The sequence below is a fragment of the Schistocerca piceifrons genome, chromosome 4, assembly GCF_021461385.2.
Source record: "Schistocerca piceifrons isolate TAMUIC-IGC-003096 chromosome 4, iqSchPice1.1, whole genome shotgun sequence".
Lineage (NCBI taxonomy): Eukaryota > Metazoa > Arthropoda > Insecta > Orthoptera > Acrididae > Schistocerca > Schistocerca piceifrons.
Genome location: NC_060141.1, coordinates 303,631,184 through 303,653,045, shown reverse-complemented (window position 1 = coordinate 303,653,045; position 21,862 = coordinate 303,631,184). Strand labels below are relative to the sequence as shown.

At 40.4% G+C, this 21,862-nt stretch overlaps 1 protein-coding gene across 1 annotated transcript in view; it reads left to right on the top strand.

Annotated features, from left to right (window-relative positions):
• LOC124795392 (UDP-glucosyltransferase 2-like) overlaps positions 1-21,445 on the top strand; it is a 716,702-nt gene extending 695,257 nt beyond the window's left edge. The window contains exon 7 of the mRNA XM_047259404.1: positions 19,355-21,445. Coding sequence (XP_047115360.1) covers positions 19,355-19,634 — 280 coding nt within the window. The 3' untranslated portion in view covers positions 19,635-21,445. The remainder of the gene's footprint in view (positions 1-19,354) is intronic.
• Positions 21,446-21,862: the final 417 nt, after the last annotated feature.

Sequence of the window (21,862 nt, the reverse complement as noted above, 5' to 3'; positions counted from 1 at the left end):
AAAGCCTCTGTGATATGTGTTGGCATCTCTTGGCACAATTCACTACTATTTTCGATCTGAAAATTGGTACAATTTCGATACCTTAGTACAGTTTCGATCAGTGCACATTTTTAGTTTAGTCCGTCACGATTGGTCACCACAGACACATAACACAATTATTGCAGATAAATTCTGTATATTTAAACATTTTCCTACACGATTTTAAAGCCACCTCTCATTTTCTAGATGCCACGAAAACGAGCAGAAATGAAAATCTACAATAAATGGAGTCCAGCTGCATTAGATGAGGCAATAAAGAGTGTAATGAGTTGACATTCGAACCTTCGAGCTGCTTCAGAATTACATGACATTCCTTTCAGCACTTTACATGGTGAACTGCAAACTAAAATGAAAATGCCAGCTGGATTAACTCCAACTAGTCCTATAGAAAACAGAATTGGTCATCCAACGGTACTCCGTTCTGAAATGGAAGATGCTTTGGTCCAGAGAGCTTTATTCCTATAACAGTGAGGATTGGGTCTGTCGCCACTACAGTTACGAAAAGCTGCATTTCGGTTAGCTGAGAAAAATAATTTGAATCATCCATGGAACTTAGAAAGCAAGGTTGCTGGAACTGATTGGTTTAGAGCATTTGTTAACAGACACACTCACCCTAGCCTGAGAAAACCCGAGGGTCTTTCACGAGCCAGAGTTGAGGGCTTAAATAAAGCAGAAGTAAGTAAATATTTTCAGAATTGAGAAGAAATCTTAAAGGAATATGATTTTTTTGATAAACCAGAGCGTATTTATAATATGGATGAATCCGGGTTTCCTCTTAACAACAGACTCACAAAAATAGTAAGTCGTAAAGGAAAGCAAGAAGTTGTTTCACTACCAAACGTGGAAAGAGGACAAAATGTGACTGTTGCTGCATGCATGAATGCAAATGGTATATATTTACCACCAATGGTAATTTTTAAAGGTGTGAGGAAACGTCATGAATTTCGAGTGGCTTACTCCTTGTTCCATTACGGAGATGAGTGAATCGGGGTACATTAATGAAGAATTGTTCATGGTCTGGCTTCGACACTTCAAGAAATACAAAACAATGGGTAGGCCTATTACACTTCTTATTATTGACAACCATGGCAGCCATACCAGCTTAGATGCTGTAGAGTATTGTCGGGAAAATGGAACAGAACTTCTGGGGTTGCCTCCGCACAGTACACATGTACTGCAACCATTAGACAGAACTTTCTTTGAGCCCCTAAAGGCTCAGTATCACAGAAATGCAACTGACTGGGTTCATCGCAATCCCAATGAAAGCATTACAAAACAACGATTCTATAATATTTTCTGTGAGGCCTGGAGAAAAACTGCGTTCGTTGGGTGCGCAGTCAAAGGGTTCCAATGTACAGGAATAATGCCTCTTGCAAAGACATTGTTCCCGAAGAGAAATTTGCACCATCAACGATATTGGAGGCTTCTGCTCCTTCAATCTCCACCACTCAAGCTACTAACAGCATTATGGGAGAAGAACCCTTATCTTCAAAAGATGTAACTGAAGAACACGGCAAATCCGTAACGCCACGGTCCAGTACCATTTCTCAGCACGATGCTGTCAAGGACATTTTGTAAAGTCCAGAAAAAAAATTATCGTCTCGGCAGAGGAAAACACAGACATCAGCTAGACTCACTTCAGATGAAAACCTGGAAAACTTCCGCAGCAAAACTTTTTCAACAGGGCGCAAGGAAAGCAAAGAACAAATGCAACAAGAACAATGTATGTGTTGGTGCCCGAAGGAAAAAGTTCTTTTTATGTGGAAGATGTCAGTGATCAAAGTTGTACCAGAAAGTTATCACAATTGTACCTAGTGTAGTACAATTTCGATCGATTTTTCTCAATTCTGTAACCCTTTTTTGTGGTTATACCAACATTTGTAACTGTCTGATATTTGTGTTACATATTCATTAAAAATCCAAGAACAAGTGCCACAGTTAAAATTATTTCTTTTCTCGATATATCTCCAGCTACAATAACATTTGTCCGAAATGATCGTAATTGTGCCACCTGACCATGCTGTTACCTGGCAGACAAATTAATTTTGATGCTTAATAAGTCTTCTTATCGAGAAGATAATAAACGTAGTCAAGCTTGCAAAATTTGATGAATGCTTTTAGTTAGATTGTAAAGTTTCTCTTTCACATAAGTAGCATAATGAAAAATTTACTTCTGGTATAATGAGTATTTTCATAACAGACCTTGCTTAAATCACTTGCCACTCAGCTATTATAATGACTGGAAAATGATAAGAATTAAAATTAATAAAAACTGTGATGTTCAGTAAATGATTCTGCTATGCTGGAAAGTATTTTACATTTCTAAACTTCTGAAATTGCAGCCTTACTTTGAGGTTCAGATGGTTCAAATGGCTCTGAGCACTATGGGAGTTAACTTCTGAGATCATCAGTCCCCTAGAACTTAGAACTACTTAAACCTAACTAACCTTAGGACATCACACACATCCATGCCCGAGGCAGGATTCGAACCTGCGACCGTAGCGGTCACGCGATTCCAGACTGTAGCGCCTATAACCGCTCGGCCACTCCGGCCGGCTTACTTTGAGGTGGACCTGCTTTAGGCACCATGTAATAAGTTGATGACAACAGCTTTAGCCAAGTCTCTTGTTCCATTTACGAGCAGAATTAAATATATTTGAGCACCCAGTACTTTTATTCCATTAATACTCTGGAAACTAGTCTCAAATAAACAGTTTACTGTGGCCCATACCTCTGGTAACTCATTCTCCTCACAAAGACTTTTGTCAAACATTTTCTCAGCATGAAGGTCACACACTAAATTTTGTTCACACTTTCACAGTTATTCACATCTCACCTCACTCATTGTTAACTTCTGTCTCCCTTTGCTGTGCACACTCTCACATACCAAAGATGTTAGTGCCATCCTGATAGTATCTTTGGTTATTGCTTGTTGTTTATGTAGCAGAGATCGTGACTATGCCTGTGTGTCAACTACATTGCTTCCAACATTGTTTTTAAATAGTTTGTAATTAATTTACTTTACAAACCCTTAAAAATTTAATATAGACAAGAAAATGATAAATTATACACAATTATAATATGAAAAAATATAGAAAAAGCAAAAAGAATTAATGTGATAATTATGAAGTACTGTGTTGTTGTGTTATATGTGTCCCACATTTGATTGATCTGTAATGACAAGAAGAGATCAAAGAAATGCCAGAAATTGCACCACAGTTGTCTGTATGTTACATGTGTTGTCTGTACTTGTAATAATTCTGAAAATACACATGCACTGCATGATAATTTTACAAAGAAAGAATACATTACTTGCTAAGTAAATACGTTATGAAGTAATGGCATAAAGATTGTTGCTTGCCACAAACAGTATACATTGTAAGATTCTGTTAGATAAGTAAAAAACATTGATATATACATAAGGCATAAAATCATACCGCCAAAAATCCTAATTGTTACTCTTACTCTTCTACTGGCCACACAAACTGCAGCCAGTCCTTGGCCTCACTCAGTCCAGCTTCCACACTTTTCTGTCATCTGCATCTTCATCTCCCAGACCCAGTACCTGCATGTCTCCCATCTCATTCTCGGCCGTTCCAGTGGTATCTTTCCTTCAACTTCTCCATCCATTACAGCCTTTATTACTGTGTTCTGCCATCTCCTCCTCACATGTCCATACCATCTTAGTCTGTTAACTTTCACACTCGCTTCGGCAGTGTGTATAATTTTCTGAGTTCTCTGTTTTTGCTTATTCTCCACTGTTCATTTTCTTTCACTGGTCCATATATTTTTCTCAGTACTTCATTTTCAGAAGTGATGAGTTTTTCTCTGTTTTCTTTGTCAGGGTCCATGTCTCACTTGCATAGTACACTACTGGCTTGATGATGGTCTGGCATATTATTGTTTTTGGCTGCCTAGATAGTAACTTCGATCTCGTGATGTTGTGCATACCTCCTTGACATCTTCCCCCAGCTTGAATTCTTGTTACTATCTCTTGTTTTATAAGGTTTTGTTGGTTGACGTTGACACAGAGGTACGTGAAGGTGTCTGTCTTCTGTATTTTTAAGTTTCAGATTTGTTACTGCCTCAAATTATATTAACATGTGTAACGTTTTGTTAGACACACTGTGACGCTAATTTAACTTAAGCAGATACTTAATATTGTTCTTATTTTTAATTACCATATTAAATTTTTTATTAGTTAATTCCTCAATGAGCTAAAAGTTATTAGTGTCTATCACAGCAACCTGTTTACACGATAATGGAATTCAGTGTTGACGAGTGTCCCCAAGAGAATATTTGTCTTTGACAAAGAGTTAATCAGTCTTTTGATCATATAAGTAGTTTACTCTGTTATGCATAATATTTCAAATAGTTAACTTTTCCTGGATGTCGTTATCAGGAGAAAGAAAACTGGCGTTCTACGGATCGGAGCGTGGATTGTCAGATCACTTAATCGGGCAGGTAGGATAGAAAATTTAAAAAGGGAAATGGATAGGTTAAAGTTAGATGTAGGGGGAATTAGTGAAGTTCGGTGCCAAGAGGAACAAGACTTCTGGTCAGGTGACTACAGGGTTATAAACACAAAATCAAATAGGGGTAATGCAGGAGTAGGTTTAATAATGAATAGGAAAATAGGAATGCGGGTAAGCTACTACAAACAGCATAGTGAACGCATTATTGAGGCCAAGATAGATACGAAGCCCACACCTACTACAGTAGTACAAGTTTATATGCCAACTAGCTCTGCAGATGACGAAGAAATTGAAGAAATGTATGATGAAATAAAAGAAATTATTCAGATAGTGAAGGGTGACGAAAATTTAGTAGTCATGGGTGACTGGAATTCGGTAGTAGGAAAAGGGAGAGAAGGAAACTTAGTAGGTGAATATGGATTGGGGCTAAGAAATGAAAGAGGAAGCCGCCTGGTAGAATTCTGCACAGAGCACAACTTACTCATAGCTAACACTTGGTTTAAGAATCATGAAAGAAGGTTGTATACATGGAAGAACCCTGGAGATACTAAAAGGTATCAGATAGATTATATAATGGTAAGACAGAGATTTAGGAACCAGGTTTTAAATTGTAAGACATTTCCAGGGGCAGATGTGGACTCTGACCACAATCTGTTGGTTATGACCTGTAGATTAAAACTGAGGAAACTGCAAAAAGGTGGGAACTTAAGGAGATGGGACCTGGATAAACTGAAAGAACCAGAGGTTGTACAGAGTTTCAGGGAGAGCATAAGGGAACAATTGACAGGAATGGGGGAAAGAAATACAGTAGAGGAAGAATGGATAGCTTTGAGGGATGAAGTAGTGAAGGCAGCAGAGGATCAAGTAGGTAAAAAGACAAGGGCTAGTAGAAATCCTTGGGTAACAGAAGAACTATTGAATTTAATTGATGAAAGGAGAAAATATAAAAATGCAGTAAATGAAGCAGGCAAAAAGGAATACAAACGTCTCACAAATGAGATCGACAGGAAGTGCAAAATGGCTAAGCAGGGATGGCTAGAGGACAAATGTAAGGATGTAAAGGCTTATCTCCCTAGGGGTAAGATAGATACTGCCTACAGGAAAATTAACGAGACCTTTGGAGATAAGAGAACCACTTGTATGAACATCAAGAGCTCAGGTGGAAACCCAGTTCTAAGCAAAGAAGGGAAAGCAGAAAGGTGGAAGGAGTATATAGAGGGTCTATACGAGGGCGATGTACTTGAGGACAATATTATGGAAATGGAAGAGGATGTAGATGAAGATGAAATGGGAGATACGATACTGCGTGAAGAGTTTGACAGAGCACTGAAAGACCTGAGTCGAAACAAGGCCCCCGGACTAGACAACATTCCACTAGAACTACTGACGGCCTTGGGAGAGTCAGTCCTGACAAAACTCTACCATCTGGTGAGCAAGATGTATGAAACAGGCGAAATACCCTCAGACTTCAAGAAGAATATACTACTTTCAATCCCAAAGAAAGCAGGTGTTGACAGATGTGAAAATTACCGATCTATCAGTTTAATAAGCCACTGCTGTAAAATACTAACACGAATTCTTTACAGACGAATGGAAAAACTAGTAGAAGCCGACCTCGGGGAAGATCAGTTTGGATTCCGTAGAAATACTGGAACACGTGAGGCAATACTGACCTCACGACTTATCTTAGAAGAAAGATTAAGGAAAGGCAAACCTACGTTTCTAGCATTTGTAGACTTAAGAAAGCTTTTGACAATGTTGACTGGAATACTCTCTTTCAAATTCTAAAGGTGGCAGGGGTAAAATACAGGGAGCGACAGGCTATTTGCAATTTGTACAGAAACCAGATGGCAATTATAAGAGTCGAGGGGCACGAAAGGGAAGCAGTGGTTGGGAAGAGAATGAGACAGGGTTGTAGCCTACCGCCCCCCCCCCTCCCCCATGTTATTCAATCTGTATATTGAGCAAGCAGTAAAGGAAACAAAAGAAAAATTCGGGGTAGGTTTTAAAATCCATGGAGAAGAAATAAAAACTTTGTGGTTCGCCGATGACACTGTAATTCTGTCAGAGACAGCAAAGGACTTGGAAGAGCAGTTGAATGGAATGGATAGCGTCTTGAAGGGAGGATATAAGATGAACATCAACAAAAGCAAAACGCGGATAATGGACTGTAGTCGAATTAAGTCGGGTGATGCTGAGGGAATTAGATTAGGAAATGAGACACTTAAAGTAGTAAAGGAGTTTTGCTATTTCAGGAGCAAAATAACTGATGATGGTCGAAGTAGGGAGGATATAAAATGTAGACTGGCAATGGCAAGGAAAGCGTTTCTGAAGAAGAGAAATTTGTTAACATCGAGTATAGATTTAAGTGTCAGGAAGTCATTTCTGAAAATATTTGTACGGAGTGTAGCCATGTATGGAAGTGAAACATGGACGATAAATAGTTTGGACAAGAAGAGAATAGAAGCTTTCGAAATGTGGTGCTACAGAAGAATGCTGAAGATTAGATGGGTGGGTAGATCACATAACTAATGAAGAAGTATTGAATAGGATTGGGGAGAAGAGAAGTTTGTGGCACAACTTGACTAGAAGAAGGGATCGGTTGGTAGGACATGTGTTGAGGCATCAAGGGATCACCAATTTAGTATTGGAGGGCAGCGTGGAGGGTAAAAATCGTAGAGGAAGACCAAGGGATGAATACACTAAGCAGATTCAGAAAGATGTAGGTTGCAGTAGGTACTGGGAGATGAAGAAGCTGGCACAGGGTAGAGTAGCATGGAGAGCTGCATCAAACCAGTCTGAGGAGTGGAGACCACAACAACAACAACAACAACAACAACTTTTCCTGAAAGCAAAAGTAATTATTTCAGCATCATATCATGCACTTCCTCTAATGTATCGACATTTGTTGAACATTTTTCACTTAATGTGTTCAGTCATCACTTACTAACTTATTTAGCGATCTTTTACATTGGCAGCATTTTGTTTAATCCGAAACTGATACAAAATGTATCAGTACTTCTGAATCTACACTTCACATACGTTATTAACTCGTTGAAAGCTAACAATTATCGTGGTGGATTACTGTTCTAATCAAGTTTCTTTTGATAATGTAGTAAGAAAACTTGAAAATGTTTTGGCTTCTTAGCTAACATAACAGCCATTACAGCAAGGAACTGTTTGCTCTTTACTAAAATCTTTTTATGAATAATGTTGGTCGAAAACTTGATAAAATTGATTTATTTCTACATACTGTATTATATGTTAAACACTTCAGTCGTTTGTGCATAAAATTACTTAGTACACTCAACCAATAATTTCTGCTATGACAACGTGTCAGCTCTACATTGTCACACACATTTAGTATTCCATAGGAATGTGGATACCACAGACACATTGTCTATTTCACTCAATTTCTCATGTGTTAACAAATTGCATGTCTCCTAATTAGAAGTCTGTTGGTTGAGATCCTTTTCACGTCTTTTAATCCTCACTTCAGCAAGCTTTCACTTTTTTTTGGAGGAGGGAGGGAATATCCAGGTCGTGTCATGGTGGTAAGTTAATTAATTCTTCCATCACACTTTTCGATTTTACATTTAAATTATCTGCCTAAATCGCTCGTTACGTGGCAGGAAGATACGTGATTAGTGATTCCCTCTTTATAACATTATTCCAAATTTTAAAAATAAATTGAGGCCCATTATGAGATAATACTGATTTCAGCTTCCCAATAATCTTCTACAGTTTTATGGAATACTGTTTTAGCCGTAGCTACACGTAAAGTACTTAGCTCAACGAATTTGGAAATATGTATGTGAAGCTGCCAGAGGTCATGGGTAACAGTCCACACAAATTGGTAGCCAATATTCGTAATACATCTATGTTGAAAACTTTGCATTGGATCACAGTCACTCATATTGGTCACTTTTACTTTTTGACGCCTATGATACGTTCATATCCTCTCAGTTACCTTTCTCATTACGTGTTGAAAGTCACGGATTGTTGTCATATGTACTCAACTTTTCAGTCCACAATGGCCAAAACGTATATGACAATAGTCGATCAGATCAGACTCTTACTTGACTGGTCGACATACACGCCACTCTTCTCTACTCTAATTCTTTCGCAAAGGTAGTATATGTCATGTAGTATTCTCTTAACTTCACACTGTCACTATCTGTGACGTAAGACTTCATCTTAACTAACTTCAAACACTCATCCACATTCTGATGGTGGCACATGCCTTTACATACATTCTTTATTTTCATTCTCTCTTTGACATATTCTAAATGCTTTATTTTAAACTTTTTCTCTATATTACTTTTGCTGACTGAATTACTAGAATCCCATAGTAATGAAGACAATGTGTCAGTAACGCGATTGTCCGACCTCTTACGTAATATATATCGTAGGCAAATTGTCGTGTAAATAACAACCATCTTGCTGCGGAGCAGACAATATTTCTTTTAAAAACATAAAGGTCTTACGATCAGTATGAACCAGAACTTTGTGTCTCCACAAAAATCCTTTCGTTCTTTCAAAACCCTAAAGAGTCGCTAAGGCTTTCTTCTTAAAAAATGTATAATTTTACATGTACTTAGTGTTCTATTCGCTGAAGCTATTGTACGATGCTTTCCGTTTTCTTATTCCTGTGCTTCTTGGAATATATGAACTGCGATGCCTTATTTGCAAGAATCTGTTCTCACATTGAATGGTAAAATCAAATAAGAGTGATGTAAAACTTGATCTTTCATGAGAACTTCCTTAAACTTCGGCATTTGCCTGCCCCCAACAAATACTATCTCCTTTAGCAAATGACAAAAATCTGAATCAGTGGAAACTTGCCCCTCCATGAATTTGTGATAAAATTTGCATAATCCTAGAAACACTTGTCATTGTTTTCTTGTTTTTGGAGGTGAGCACATTGTTGTTGCTTCTGCCTTATGAGGGTGTTTAGTTATCTGATGTCTTTATAAGAAGGGCTAAAAATTGTAATTCTAATTTCACAAATTTGAATTTCTTTATTTTTAATGTCATTCCACCACTTCTAAATTCAAGGAAAACTTTGTTCATTAATCGCAGTGTTCTTCCCATAAAGAAGTTGCTATCAGTAAATCATCGGCATAGATTGTAATTCCAGCAGTCAGTTCATTTACCAATACGCTATTAAGAGCACTCTGATATGTTCAGTCCAAGAAAAATAACGTTATACTGATAGCATTTCCCGGCTAAGAGAAAAGCCATAAATTTTCTCGATTCCTGTTCCAAAGGAATTTGCCAGCAGCCCGCTGTCAGATCTAAACTTAACACATACTGTAAATTATGAAATCTCTGCAACATCTCATCTAAACATTCTGGACAGTCTGTCTCACGTTTAACAGCTTTCTTCAGAGTACATGTGTCTGTCATCACTGTAACTCTACCATCCTCTTTAGTTGCTTCAATGATTGGATTATTTTACTGGCTCTTACATCCTTCGTCATTCTGTCACTCTTCCACATCGTCTGTTTCGTTTTGCACTGTCTCTTTTTTAGATAACTGTGATACCGATCCACGCAAAATGGCTCGTGCGATAGAGTTTCTGCTTTATACTCATAATTGCAGTGTGTGTCTAGTTAGTCTGTAAATAGCTGTTTATACTGAATCGGAATATTGTGCAAAACTTCTTAGTTTTGTGATGATTCCAAAACTTGGTCTAGTATGTCTGTAATTCATCCTTTAAGCAGGAAGTCCCATTGAAGTTCTGAACATGATAGTACTCTGCTCTATTACCTAACCCATTACATGCAGGCAATATAACTAGTCACAGGTTTTTTTACTCATTGTCAGCTATTTCATTTACTTCATCAAAATTGACTTCAATTGTTATTATAGTCAACGATCACGTGTTTCAATCGATCCATTCTTCCATACTCAGTTGAAGTATTACTAAAAATCTGTGTTCAAAAGTAACACCTTGGTCGAAACAACGCGCGAAATTTTGTGACTTGATGGGATAACTATACAGATAGCTATTAATTTCACGGCTATAACAGGCATTTCAACCACATCAGGTTTTGTTTTAAGATGTTCGTAAAACGACTGAGATACAACATTGGTTTGACTTCCACTGTCTGCCAGAACCTGAGTTACCTTGAATATTCTTAGGGAATTTTATATGCAGTATGTGCAACAGATGTTCTGCTATTAAAAGATCTTTTAGATTCTCAACCTTTCTGATAGTTGTCCACATCAAGATTTTGTATCATTTTCTCTGTCTGTTCGATATGGAGGAGCATTCAGGAATTCCTGATACACAGCCGGAAAAAAACTAGTACACCTGGAAAGAGGACATCGATTTTGATCCAATGAAGGCACATGCTACCTTGGAAGTTAGTAGATGCACTGATACCGATAATGATGACAGTGGTTTCAAGTCGTCCGGCAACGGAAAGCATAGAGGCATAGCTACCGGGGCGCCACCTGTGTTTACTCTTTAATAGGAGTGCTTACAGCCAAAAGGCTCAGTTTGGTGCAATCGCGTGAAGCAAACAGGCAAGTACGCCACAGAAATACATAAGTGCTTCGTACACCCTTGAGCGCGTTTGAAACGGGACATACTGAGGCCTTCCGAGTGGTTTGATGGTCCTTTTGGGGAATTACCACACAAGTTGTACATGCTGCGTCAATTTTGCAACAATACTGGTATCAGTGGTCACGTGACGTTCTCACGCCGTAGATGAGAGCACAGACGCCCGCCAGGATCGTCGTACTGTGAGGGCAGCAGTGGCAGATCGTACAGCTACCACAGCACGGACGAGAGGACGTGAGCCCAGACGTGTCAACACGAACTATTGAGAACCGGTTACTGGATGTGGGACTACGGGCATGCACACCTCTAGCCCGTCTTCCGCGCACTGGTGCCGTCAGTGAATCATTTGGAAGATGGAATAGTGCGTCGTGGTCTTCAGCGATAGAGGTACGTTGTGCCTGCATGAAAGTGATGGTCGTTTGCGTGTAGTACGTAGATCTAGTGAACGCTGTCTTGTAGATTCGGTTCGTCCAAGGCACACTGGTGCCATCCCAGGCCTTATAGTCTGGCGTGCGAAAACCTACAACTCTCATTCACCACTGATGTTTTTGGACGGACGCTAGCTAATTCTCGGTATGTGCAGAATTTTGGCATACCCATGATCACTTATTCCAACAGGATAATGCTCACCCACACACTGCCCTTGAAACCCAACTTACTCGGCAAGACGTGCAGCAACATTCTTGGCCAGTAGGAGCTCTGCACTTGCCTCAAATCGAGAATGTGTGGGATATGATGGGACGAGAACTGGGTCGTGCGACACGTCAGCCAAGAGCTCTTGCAGAACTGCGTGAACAGGTCAGGCAGGCGTGGAATAACGTATCCAAGAACAGTTTTCGCAATCTGTACGATCGACTGGATGCCAGCTGTATTGACGCCCGTAGAGGCTACACCTCGCACTAATATGGTTATTTCAGCATGGTTCGATACCTGGTACCTCTGAACCGCTTATGCTATTGATCTGTAAACGTAATCGCCGCGCGGGATTAGCCTAGCGGTCTAAGGCGCTGTAGTCATGAACTGTGCGGCTGGTCCCGGCGGAGGTTCCAGTCCTCCCACGGGCATGGTTGTGTGTGTTTGTTCTTAGGATAATTTAGGTTAAGTAATGTGTAAGCTTAGGGACTGATGATCTTAGCAGTTAAGTCCCATAATATTTCACACACAGTTGATCGTATTTTTGTAAACGCAATCATTTCATGTACGCCATACGCACTATTGCAATAATAAATCTTGAGTGAACTAGAAACCTCTAAAAGGGTATATTGTTTTTTTTCCGGCAGTGTACTTCGCTTTTCTCACTGTGTGACCAGAACTCAGCCTCAAATATAGTACAACATTCTTCTAAGCATTCGTAATCTTCCACTACACCACATATCCAATTACGCTTATATCTGTTGAGTTTTGTTTGTGCAATTAATATGTAATTCTTTTCAGGGAATGTTCAAGGAATCAATTTCCTACGCACGTCCTTAAATGACTGTGGGTAGATTTTTCCTGTCAGATCGAGCTTTTGACATTCTCTAGACCTTCAACGTTCTTATTTATTTATGATGTATCGGATTTCAAACTTTCTGTATCTTCGTTTTTAAGGTCAGTGGTTTGATGGTCTATGTCACTCTCTCAAATTTGGCTTAGACCATGAAAGTCTGTATTAATTGTAATTACAATATCGGACAATTGGTTGTCAACTGCTGTCTGGAAACTTTGTGACAGCACTTTCTGTTTGCTTGAACTCGTCCCTTCAAAATGTCTACAGATTAATTCGGTTCAATAAGAATATCCTTGCTCGTAGTTCCTTGCTTTCCGCTGACGATCCTAATTTCATGATTAATTTTCTCCGCAAGGTTATAACAAACAGTTGCTTGAGCATTGGCATACAACTCCAGCTTGTCGTTAATTTCTTTAACTTTACTGTCCATTAATTCATTCAAAGAATCTGTTCCAAGGTATAATTAGTTCATCCTACTTTACAGTGACAGTATTTCCCTTTTTAATTCACAATTTATTGGTTTATTTGAAGAATCTATCTTACTGTTCATCACTTTGTGCATTTGATGGGTTAAAGCATATACTAATATACCATTCACCATTTGAAACATTTGAATTATTGCGTCATAATGGCATATCTCATTCGATACTGGATCTGCTTCATTTTGATCTCTGAGTATTATCTAGGTAATTTGTGACTGGCCGCTCCGAACTTCCCTGATCAAAATATGTAATTTCTTGTATTATCATTGTGTGATTTACGTCTTCCCTAACTGATGGCTTATTTTGCTTGCTGTTACTATCTAACTCTCCCTTAAAAATTCCTGAGCTCGCCTCGTACCTTTATACTAGTTCGTCTGGTTAATGCGGACCCGAGACTGTACGATTAAACGTAAAACACGAATAATACAAAATGTACATGTTTTTTACCAGAAATCAGCTTTTATCAGAAAACTGATTTTCGATAATAACCTCGTTTATCCAACCCTGAATCCGAATTTTATTTAGTACAGTAACAGCGGCAACACTCGATGACGTCAGTTATTCAGTTTAAATTCAACCAACGGCCATTTCGCGGATCTTGACACAGTGCCAGTTAACGCTGAGTTATAGAGAACTGTACTACCTCCATTTGTTGGAAATGTAAAATTGCATCAAAGATAAAGTAGATGGTACTGTGTAAGGACAAACAGTTAGCGGCTCTGCATAGGCTGATAATGGATAACTGTTGAGAAACTATATCGTTGAAGCATTTATGTAGTTCCCAGCAGGCTCACACGTTTGTGTTAATGACGTAGATGACAGGTTGCTACAGGATATGATTTCGGATTACGAAATTATCGCCATTTGATCGCTTGGTGATGATGTTGATGATGATAGTGATGTCGGTGTTCAATCTGAAGAAATTGTGATACAAACACATGCCACAACGCAGGTGGAAAAAATAATTATTTATTTGAAACACTTGGAGGAAAATACTTCGTCCGAAATTTTGCTGGTGAAACGACTGTGTGATCCTGCTGCCAATAAACAACATACTAATCGGACTGACAAGAAACTCACTCGTTATTTGATTGTGTAGGTGGTCTGATAAGTCAGCTAAAAATGCAAGAAGAAATGTTTGTCTCGTAAACATATCCCCTTACTTCTTGACATAGTCTCCTTTGAGGGAAACGCACTTGATCCAATGATCCTCCTACCTTCTTATTTCACCGGAAAAATAGGTTCTGTCAAACTCTGCAAATTATTCGTTGACTGCAACCATCACTTCATCGTTTTATGAATATTCCTTCCCAGCAAGTCAAAGTTTCAAGTTAGAGAACCGGAAAAAGTCCCTTAGCGCTAAGTCTGGTGAATAGGATGGATGGGGAACCAATTCAAAGGTCAGATGACGCACTTTCGCTGTTGTTATCGCAGATGTGTAGGATGGCGCATTGTTTTGATGAAAGAACACATTTTGCGTGCCAGCCTTGATTTTCTTTTCTCCACACAAGTTATAAACGATCCCACAACGAAGCAAACTAGGGTACAGTTATGGTTCTCCCTTTTTCGAAGTAATTTATGACGATTGTTCCTTGGGAATCCCAAACAACAGTTGCCACCACCTTACCAGCTGACAAAATGGCCTTAGCTTCCTTCGGCGCACTTTCACCAGCCTTCAGATTCTGTTAATTGTTTTCCTTAGTGGTGACGTTATTTGGACGACCGGAGCGCTCCTCGTCTTTGGTGGAACTTCATCCAGTTCTGTTTTGATCTGTGCGGCAGTCTAACCCTCCAAATGAAAATTTTAATAACAGCAAGAAACTCGGTTTTCTCAATTTTGAATCGCAGTCGACACACTGACCAATTCAAACGGCTGTCAGCGGTAAACTGTACGCTGTACATTGCTGAAATTTCTTATAAGATCTTTGGAATAATCAAGCTTACCAACTATGGAAGGCGTAACAAAAATATTCCATTCATTCATGGAAATTTACCAGACTTATCAAATGACCCTTGTGAAACTCGTTTTACTTTTTCAGTATTTCGTCATATTTTATGTGAAAATAATGTATAACGTGTATTTACATTAAAATAAATACAATGTGTGTGTTTTTGGCATTTAACGCTAGTCATTCTAATATGTTCTAAATTACCGGATTATACGGATTTTCGATGATCCGGATGACCTACGTTTACAAAACATACTGCAGACTTCTTTTGAAAGTCCACTACTTTATTTACACTTCTTCAGTAGAAAGATCCAGACACATATTACTGGGCATTAATCTGTCTTATGACCATCCCTCGCCTTTACGACGGCTTGAAATCTGCTGGGGACTCCTTCAGTGAGATGTCTGAATGTCTGTGGAGGACGGTAACCGCCCATTCCTCCTCAAGAACCGAATCCAGCGAAGGTAGTGAATGTTGAACTTGGGGTATGCAGCGAGGTTGACTTTCTAATTCATCCCGAAGTCCTCCATTGGGTTCAAGTCGGGACTCTGGTTAGGTCAGTACATTTCAGAAACGTTACTGTCCACAAACCACGGCCTCACAAATGCTTCATGATATCTTACATTGTCATGCTGATTCAGTCATGGTCTCTGAACTGTTCCTGTACTGTATGCAGTATAAAGTGCTGTTAAATGTGTTCATATCGTTCCGCGTTTATCATTTTCTTAAGGGTAACAGGCTAACCTCACCCTAAGAATGAAAGAAACACATACCTTAACACCACCTCCTCCGTACTTCGCCGTTGGCGCTATGCACGACGACAGGTAACGTTCTTCAGGCATTTGCCAAACGCAAAACCTTCCATCAGATTGCCGCAGGGTATAGCGTGATTCATTATTCCAAGTCACTCGTTTCCAGTCATACACCATCCAGTGGCCTCTCTCTTTACACCACCTGAATCATCGCTTAGCACTGACCAGAGAAACGTTATGAGAATATCTGGATCACTGTCCTTCTTTTTTAACTCCTTACGCACACGGACTGTTGGTAGCACTTTGGAGCTCACGAGTAATACTTTCACGGATTTCATATAATTTTTACATCTACCCTCTGCAATGCTCCACGACCCCTGTCGGTCAGGGCGTGAGGTCTGCCTGTTCTTGGTTTACCTCAGGTTGTTCCTTTGCGTTTCCATTCCTCAGTCACATCTCCAGTTGTCTACTTGGGCAGCTTTAGAATGGTTGAAATATCCGTGATGGTATTGTTACTCAGGTGACATCCAGCGCCCAGTCCACATTCGAAGTGTTCCGCATTACAAATAGGTATCCAGATACTATTGATGAGATAGTGTATGTGCTACGCGCTGGAAACGACCGATTGAAATTAGCGACCTTTAGCTCCTAGGGAAACGTCCTGACCAATATATACACAGAAAATCGACCGCGAACATGTAGCAAGGACGGAGTGCCCGAATGTACCGGAAGATGAAATGGGAAACAACGGAAAAATATTTCTTGGTGTCTGGCAGTGGGATTGGGACCCAAGTCGTCTTCCGACGCTGTAACATCAGTCAAATGCATAATAGTGTATTCTAGACGTTAACATTTCTTCTAATAACAACAATATAATACCACAAACCTAATTTACAATTTTGACAAATATAGCTGAACTTTGCTCGACTAACTTGCAAAGCAGATTGCAAACGAGATAATCCGCACCTGGATAATTGGGAGTTTTCGATGTGTGAACTACGGTTATTGTTCTTGACCTCTGGTACCATGACGCCACCAGTAACTTGTAAAAGTGATGCATGGATGAATAGAACCGCTAATACTACGACGATGGGCGTTCAATAAGTAATGTAACACATTTCCTTTTCTCGGCCAATTTCGGTTTTAAAAAAATGCAGAATTTATTGTGAGACATTGTAGAATATTCCCGTTTCATCCCCTATAGTTTCATGAAGTTGTCATAGGTGGCGAGGCTATACGTAACCTGCAAAATGGCGACCATAACGGAGACACGTTCCGAGGAGAGAGCTGTCGCTGAGTTTCTTTTGGCGGAAAACCAGAGCATCGTAGATACTCGTAGGCGCTTGCAGAATATCTACTGAGACCTGGATGTGAACAAAAGAACTTTGAGTCATTGGGGAAGGCGTCTGTCATCATCGCAACAAGGTCTTGCAGACCTGTCCGATCTTCTGCGTGCCGACCGGCTGCACACAGCTTCCTTTTTGAACGTGCGGACACGCTCATTCGAGGTGATCAAAGTTCACAATCAAACACCTCCCTGAATAACTAAACGTAGCTGTTGGTAGCGCTGACACACTCGTCAACCATTTGGGTTATCAGAGGTGTGTGCCCGCTTCCGACTTCCATTTGTTTACGGAGGAGAAGGAAGAGATATGTCCGCAGCTCGTGGTCGTGAGGTAGCGTTCTCGCTTCCCACGCCCGGGTCCCCGGGTTCGATTTTCGGCGGGGTCAGGTATTTTCTCTGCCTCGTGATGACTGGGTGTTGTGTGATGTCCTTAGGTTAGTTAGGTTTAAGTAGTTCTAAGTTCTAGGGGACTGATGACCATAGATGGTAAGTCCCATAGTGCTCAGAGCCATTTGAACCAAGGAAGAGATAAGTGTTTAGCGTCCCGCCGACAACGAGGTCATTAGAGACTGAGCACAAGCTCGTATTAAGGAAGGATGGGAAGGAAATCTGCCTTGCCCTTTCAAAGGAACAGTCCTGGCATTTGCGTGAAGAGATTTAAGGAAATCGCGGAAAACCTAATTCAGGATGGCCAGACGCGAGTTTTAACGGTAGTCCTCCCGAATGCGAGTCCAGTGTGCCAACCACTGCACATCTGTTTGCCCCAAGGCGAGAAGCAGAATGTGGTTGGTGGGGAGGTTATTGATTAACAAGACGTTGACTCCGATGTCGACCGGTAGAGTGGTGACATGAGGTCACACAGGACCTCCCAGAAGGGAACGAAGACATTGAACAGAGACAAGGTTGAAAAATAATGTTTTGTAGCCAAGAATGATTCGTCCACGAGACTCAGAGGGCCATAGACACGGGTTCCCAGGTAGATGCCGTGTTTCTTGACTATCCGCAAGGCGTTCGATACAGTTCCCCACAGTCGTTTAATGCACAAAGTAAGAGCATATGGACTATCAGACCAATTATGTGACTGGATTGAAGAGTTCCTAGATAGCAGAACGCAGCATGTCATTCTCAATGGAGAGAAGTCTTCTGAAGTAAGAGTGATTTCAGGTGAGCCGCAGGGGAGTGTCGTAGTACCGTTGCTATTCACAATATACATAAATGACCGTGTGGATAACATCGGAAGTTCACTGAGGCTTTTTGCGGATGATGCTGTGGTATATCGAGAGGTTGTAACAATGGAAAATTGTACTGAAATGCAGGAGGATCTGCAGCGCGCATGGCGCAGGGAATGGCAATTGAATCTCAATGTAGACAAGTGTAATGTGCTGTGAATACATAGAAAGATCCCCTATCATTTAGCTACAATATAGCAGGTCAGCAACTGGAAGCAGTTAGTTCCATAAATTATCTGGGAGTACGCATTAGGAGTGATTTAAAATGGAATGATCATATAAAGTTGATCGTCGGTAAGGCAGATGCCAGACTGAGATTCATTGGAAGAGTCCTAAGTAAATGCAACCCGAAAACAAAGGAAGAGGGTTACAGTACACTTGTTCGCTCACTGCTTGAATACTGCTCAGTAGTGTGGGATCCGTACCAGATATGTCTGATAGAAGAGATAGAGAAGATCCAACGGAGAGCAGCGCGCTTCGTTACGGGATCATTTAGTAATCGCGAAAGCGTTACGGAGATGATAGATAAACTCCAGCGGAAGACTCTGCAGGAGAGGCGCTCACTAGCTCGGTACGGGCTTTTGTTGAAGTTTCGAGAACATACCTTCACCGAGGAGTCAAGCAGTATATTGCTCCCTCCTACGTATATCTCGCGAAGAGACCATGAGGATAAAATCAGAGAGATTAGAGCCCACACAGAGGCATACCGACAATCTTTCTTTCCACGAACAATACGAGTCTGGAATAGAAGGGAGAACCGATAGAGGTCCTCAAGGTACCCTCCGCCACACACCGTCAGGTGGCGTGCGGAGTATGGATGTAGATGTAGATTAATATGGTGTATTGGAATCCTGAATAAAACCAACCTGTTTTCAGAAAAAAAAGATGTGTTGCATTAATTGTTGAAGGCCCGTCGTAAATCGGCGTAAGTCAGTCGATATAATTGTCTTGGTGCTTTGACGATTGGAATACGACGTACTGCCGTCCCGAATGCGAGACTTGAGCGTGTGACTGTCGGACAGGTACAAGGAGCGCGCCGTGGAGCTGTCGCGCGCCTTCAGAGACTGGCGGACGCCGCCCCTGGAGACGGCCGTCTTCTGGTCGGAGTACGTGCTGCGCCACGGCGGCGCCCCCCACCTGCGCTCGGCCGCGGTGGATGCGCCGCTCCCCCAGTACCTGCTGCTCGACGTGCTGGCTGCACTCGCGGTAGCAGTCGCCTCCGTCCTGCTGTGCTGCCGCCTCCTCACCAGGAGAGTTACCACACTGTGCAGGGGATCCCCCGGCAAGCTGAAGGCGCACTAGCCCCACCACACCAACCAGTGTTCGTGTGAACCGCAAGGCGATTTTGTTGGACGAGAGTGTTTCGCTTCCTGGACATTCCTGTTGGCAGTCATTCGTCCTTTTTTCTCACTCACTTTGGATATACCGCAGGAAAACGTTAACATAAGTCCCTCTTTCATAAATTTACTATTTTTACCATTTGTAGTTGTCTTAGAACTGCGTTTCTCTTTATGCACTCTCATAGTCAATCATTATCCTCTTAAGGGATTAATTTCATAACTCAGCCGAAATTTTGCTGAATTTACGCAGATTCAGATACATTCCCGACGATATGTGATTTTAAGGCTTCTGAAATGCCGTCCTATCTTTTCCAGCCAGGCTGTCGCTGTCTTAAACTAAAAATGAAGTTACAAATTATTATGTTAACCTATTGTTCAGTGTGTGCAGGCGTCCGTAAGGTTTTAGCCTTGTGTTTTTTAATCTGTTTCTGAGCAAATCTTTGTTCTTTCTCTTGTTTCAGGTGTTTTCGTTATTCTTCTTCAGCCGCCTAATTTTCCTTTCCTATTTTTTTTTCACATTTTCAACTTATGGTACTCCCGTCCACACAATATCTCTGGCTTAATTACTGCTTCAATAAATTTGGCCGTAACCGTTTTATGTTAGTTTGTGCAGTACTTTCTTAACCTTTCGTTATTGATTATGCCCTCTAGTCCGATTGACTGGATCCGCTCATCTACGAATTTAAATTTGTCAATTCTCTCTTTCTTTCCGCATTGTGCTCCTGTCCACGGTGCATAAATTCCACATATTTAATTTATAGTCTCGTTTTCGCCGTAACTCCATTGAGAATTTCTGTAGTACTATTTGTGGCTCTTTTTCCCTCGTATTGCTTCTCCCCAGTATCTTAAGATTTTATGCAACTTTGAAAAAGCACTGTCGAAAGACCATTGCTGTGAGGAACTCCAGTTCTAACTTTGTACTGCTCACTAACTGTTATAGACCTACTTGTGAGCATTTTTTCTCTTTTTGTTTTTCTGTCTATACGTATTTATTTTTGCATCAGAAATATCGTTTCGTAAAGAGAATAACCACCTTCCATCAGGTATTCTCCGCCTCTGCTCAGTCATTAATTGAAACCGTGAACGAAGAAAAGTCGTGAAAATTACTAAGTAATAATATATGACCCTCCATTTCCCACCAATGCAGTGTTCAAGTGTATTTGTGTCGTGTGGGTGTCCTCATGAGTTTTTGTACTGTCTACTATTGCTCTGTTGTTTTTCTTTTTTATGATTGGTTATGGGAATTAAAGTAAGGAGGATGTTGAAATCTGGTGCTAGATCATAGCCTACTCCTCTCAAATTGCACGAAAATGGCCACCAAGTTTGAGGCCTTCCAGCGCATGGACGTTTCACCGTACATATGTTCAGATGCCCTCACTCTACAAAGCACGATGTTGCCCAACACTTTGTTACTCAAGAACTGTACACGCGTCAAGAACCATATATGAAAATTTTACCTGTCACTCAGATTAGAGCAACTTACCTCAGTGTCAGCGCCACAAAAGTGCCGCAACAGTCATATCGGCTAAACAGAGAAGATGCTCAACATGTTTAATCATTTACCCATGTGCATAACAGCAAACTTGTGTTCCATAAGAGAAGTATTGCAAGTCTGTAACTTAGAAACAACATTATACACAAGCAGCTGACAACAGTAGCTCATACAGAAAAATGCGACAATGCGACGTGTCTGGGATAATTTTCAGATGGTTAAAGGAACCAAGCTAATCATGACGTAATGTATTACATTAATCTGTAGCGGAAAACTCGTTATTGCTACTACAGTTGTAAATAAAGCTTATTGTATCTTTTTTGTTGTTTCATTTATATATCTTCCGACGTACTCCCCAAACTACTGAACCCCTAAAATCTAATTTCAGTTTAAAAAATGCTTAGGTTTTGGTTAGTTTGAAGCGACAACTTTTGTGAAGAGCATCTTAATTAAGTAAATACATTGATTTCTTCTTTCAAATTTAAAAATCTCTTTACAGAAAATCATGATGGTAAAAGAGCAGTGTGTACGTGTGAAGAAGAATGAGTGCTAAAATGGAAATTTGAAACACTTCGTGAGGCATGCTCAAATAGTGCACTGAAGGGTCACAGTCCACACTATTGGTCAAACATTCCTTTACAAAAGTCACTCCAGCCTTTGCAATATATGTGTGTTATAATTCACGCTGATTATTTATT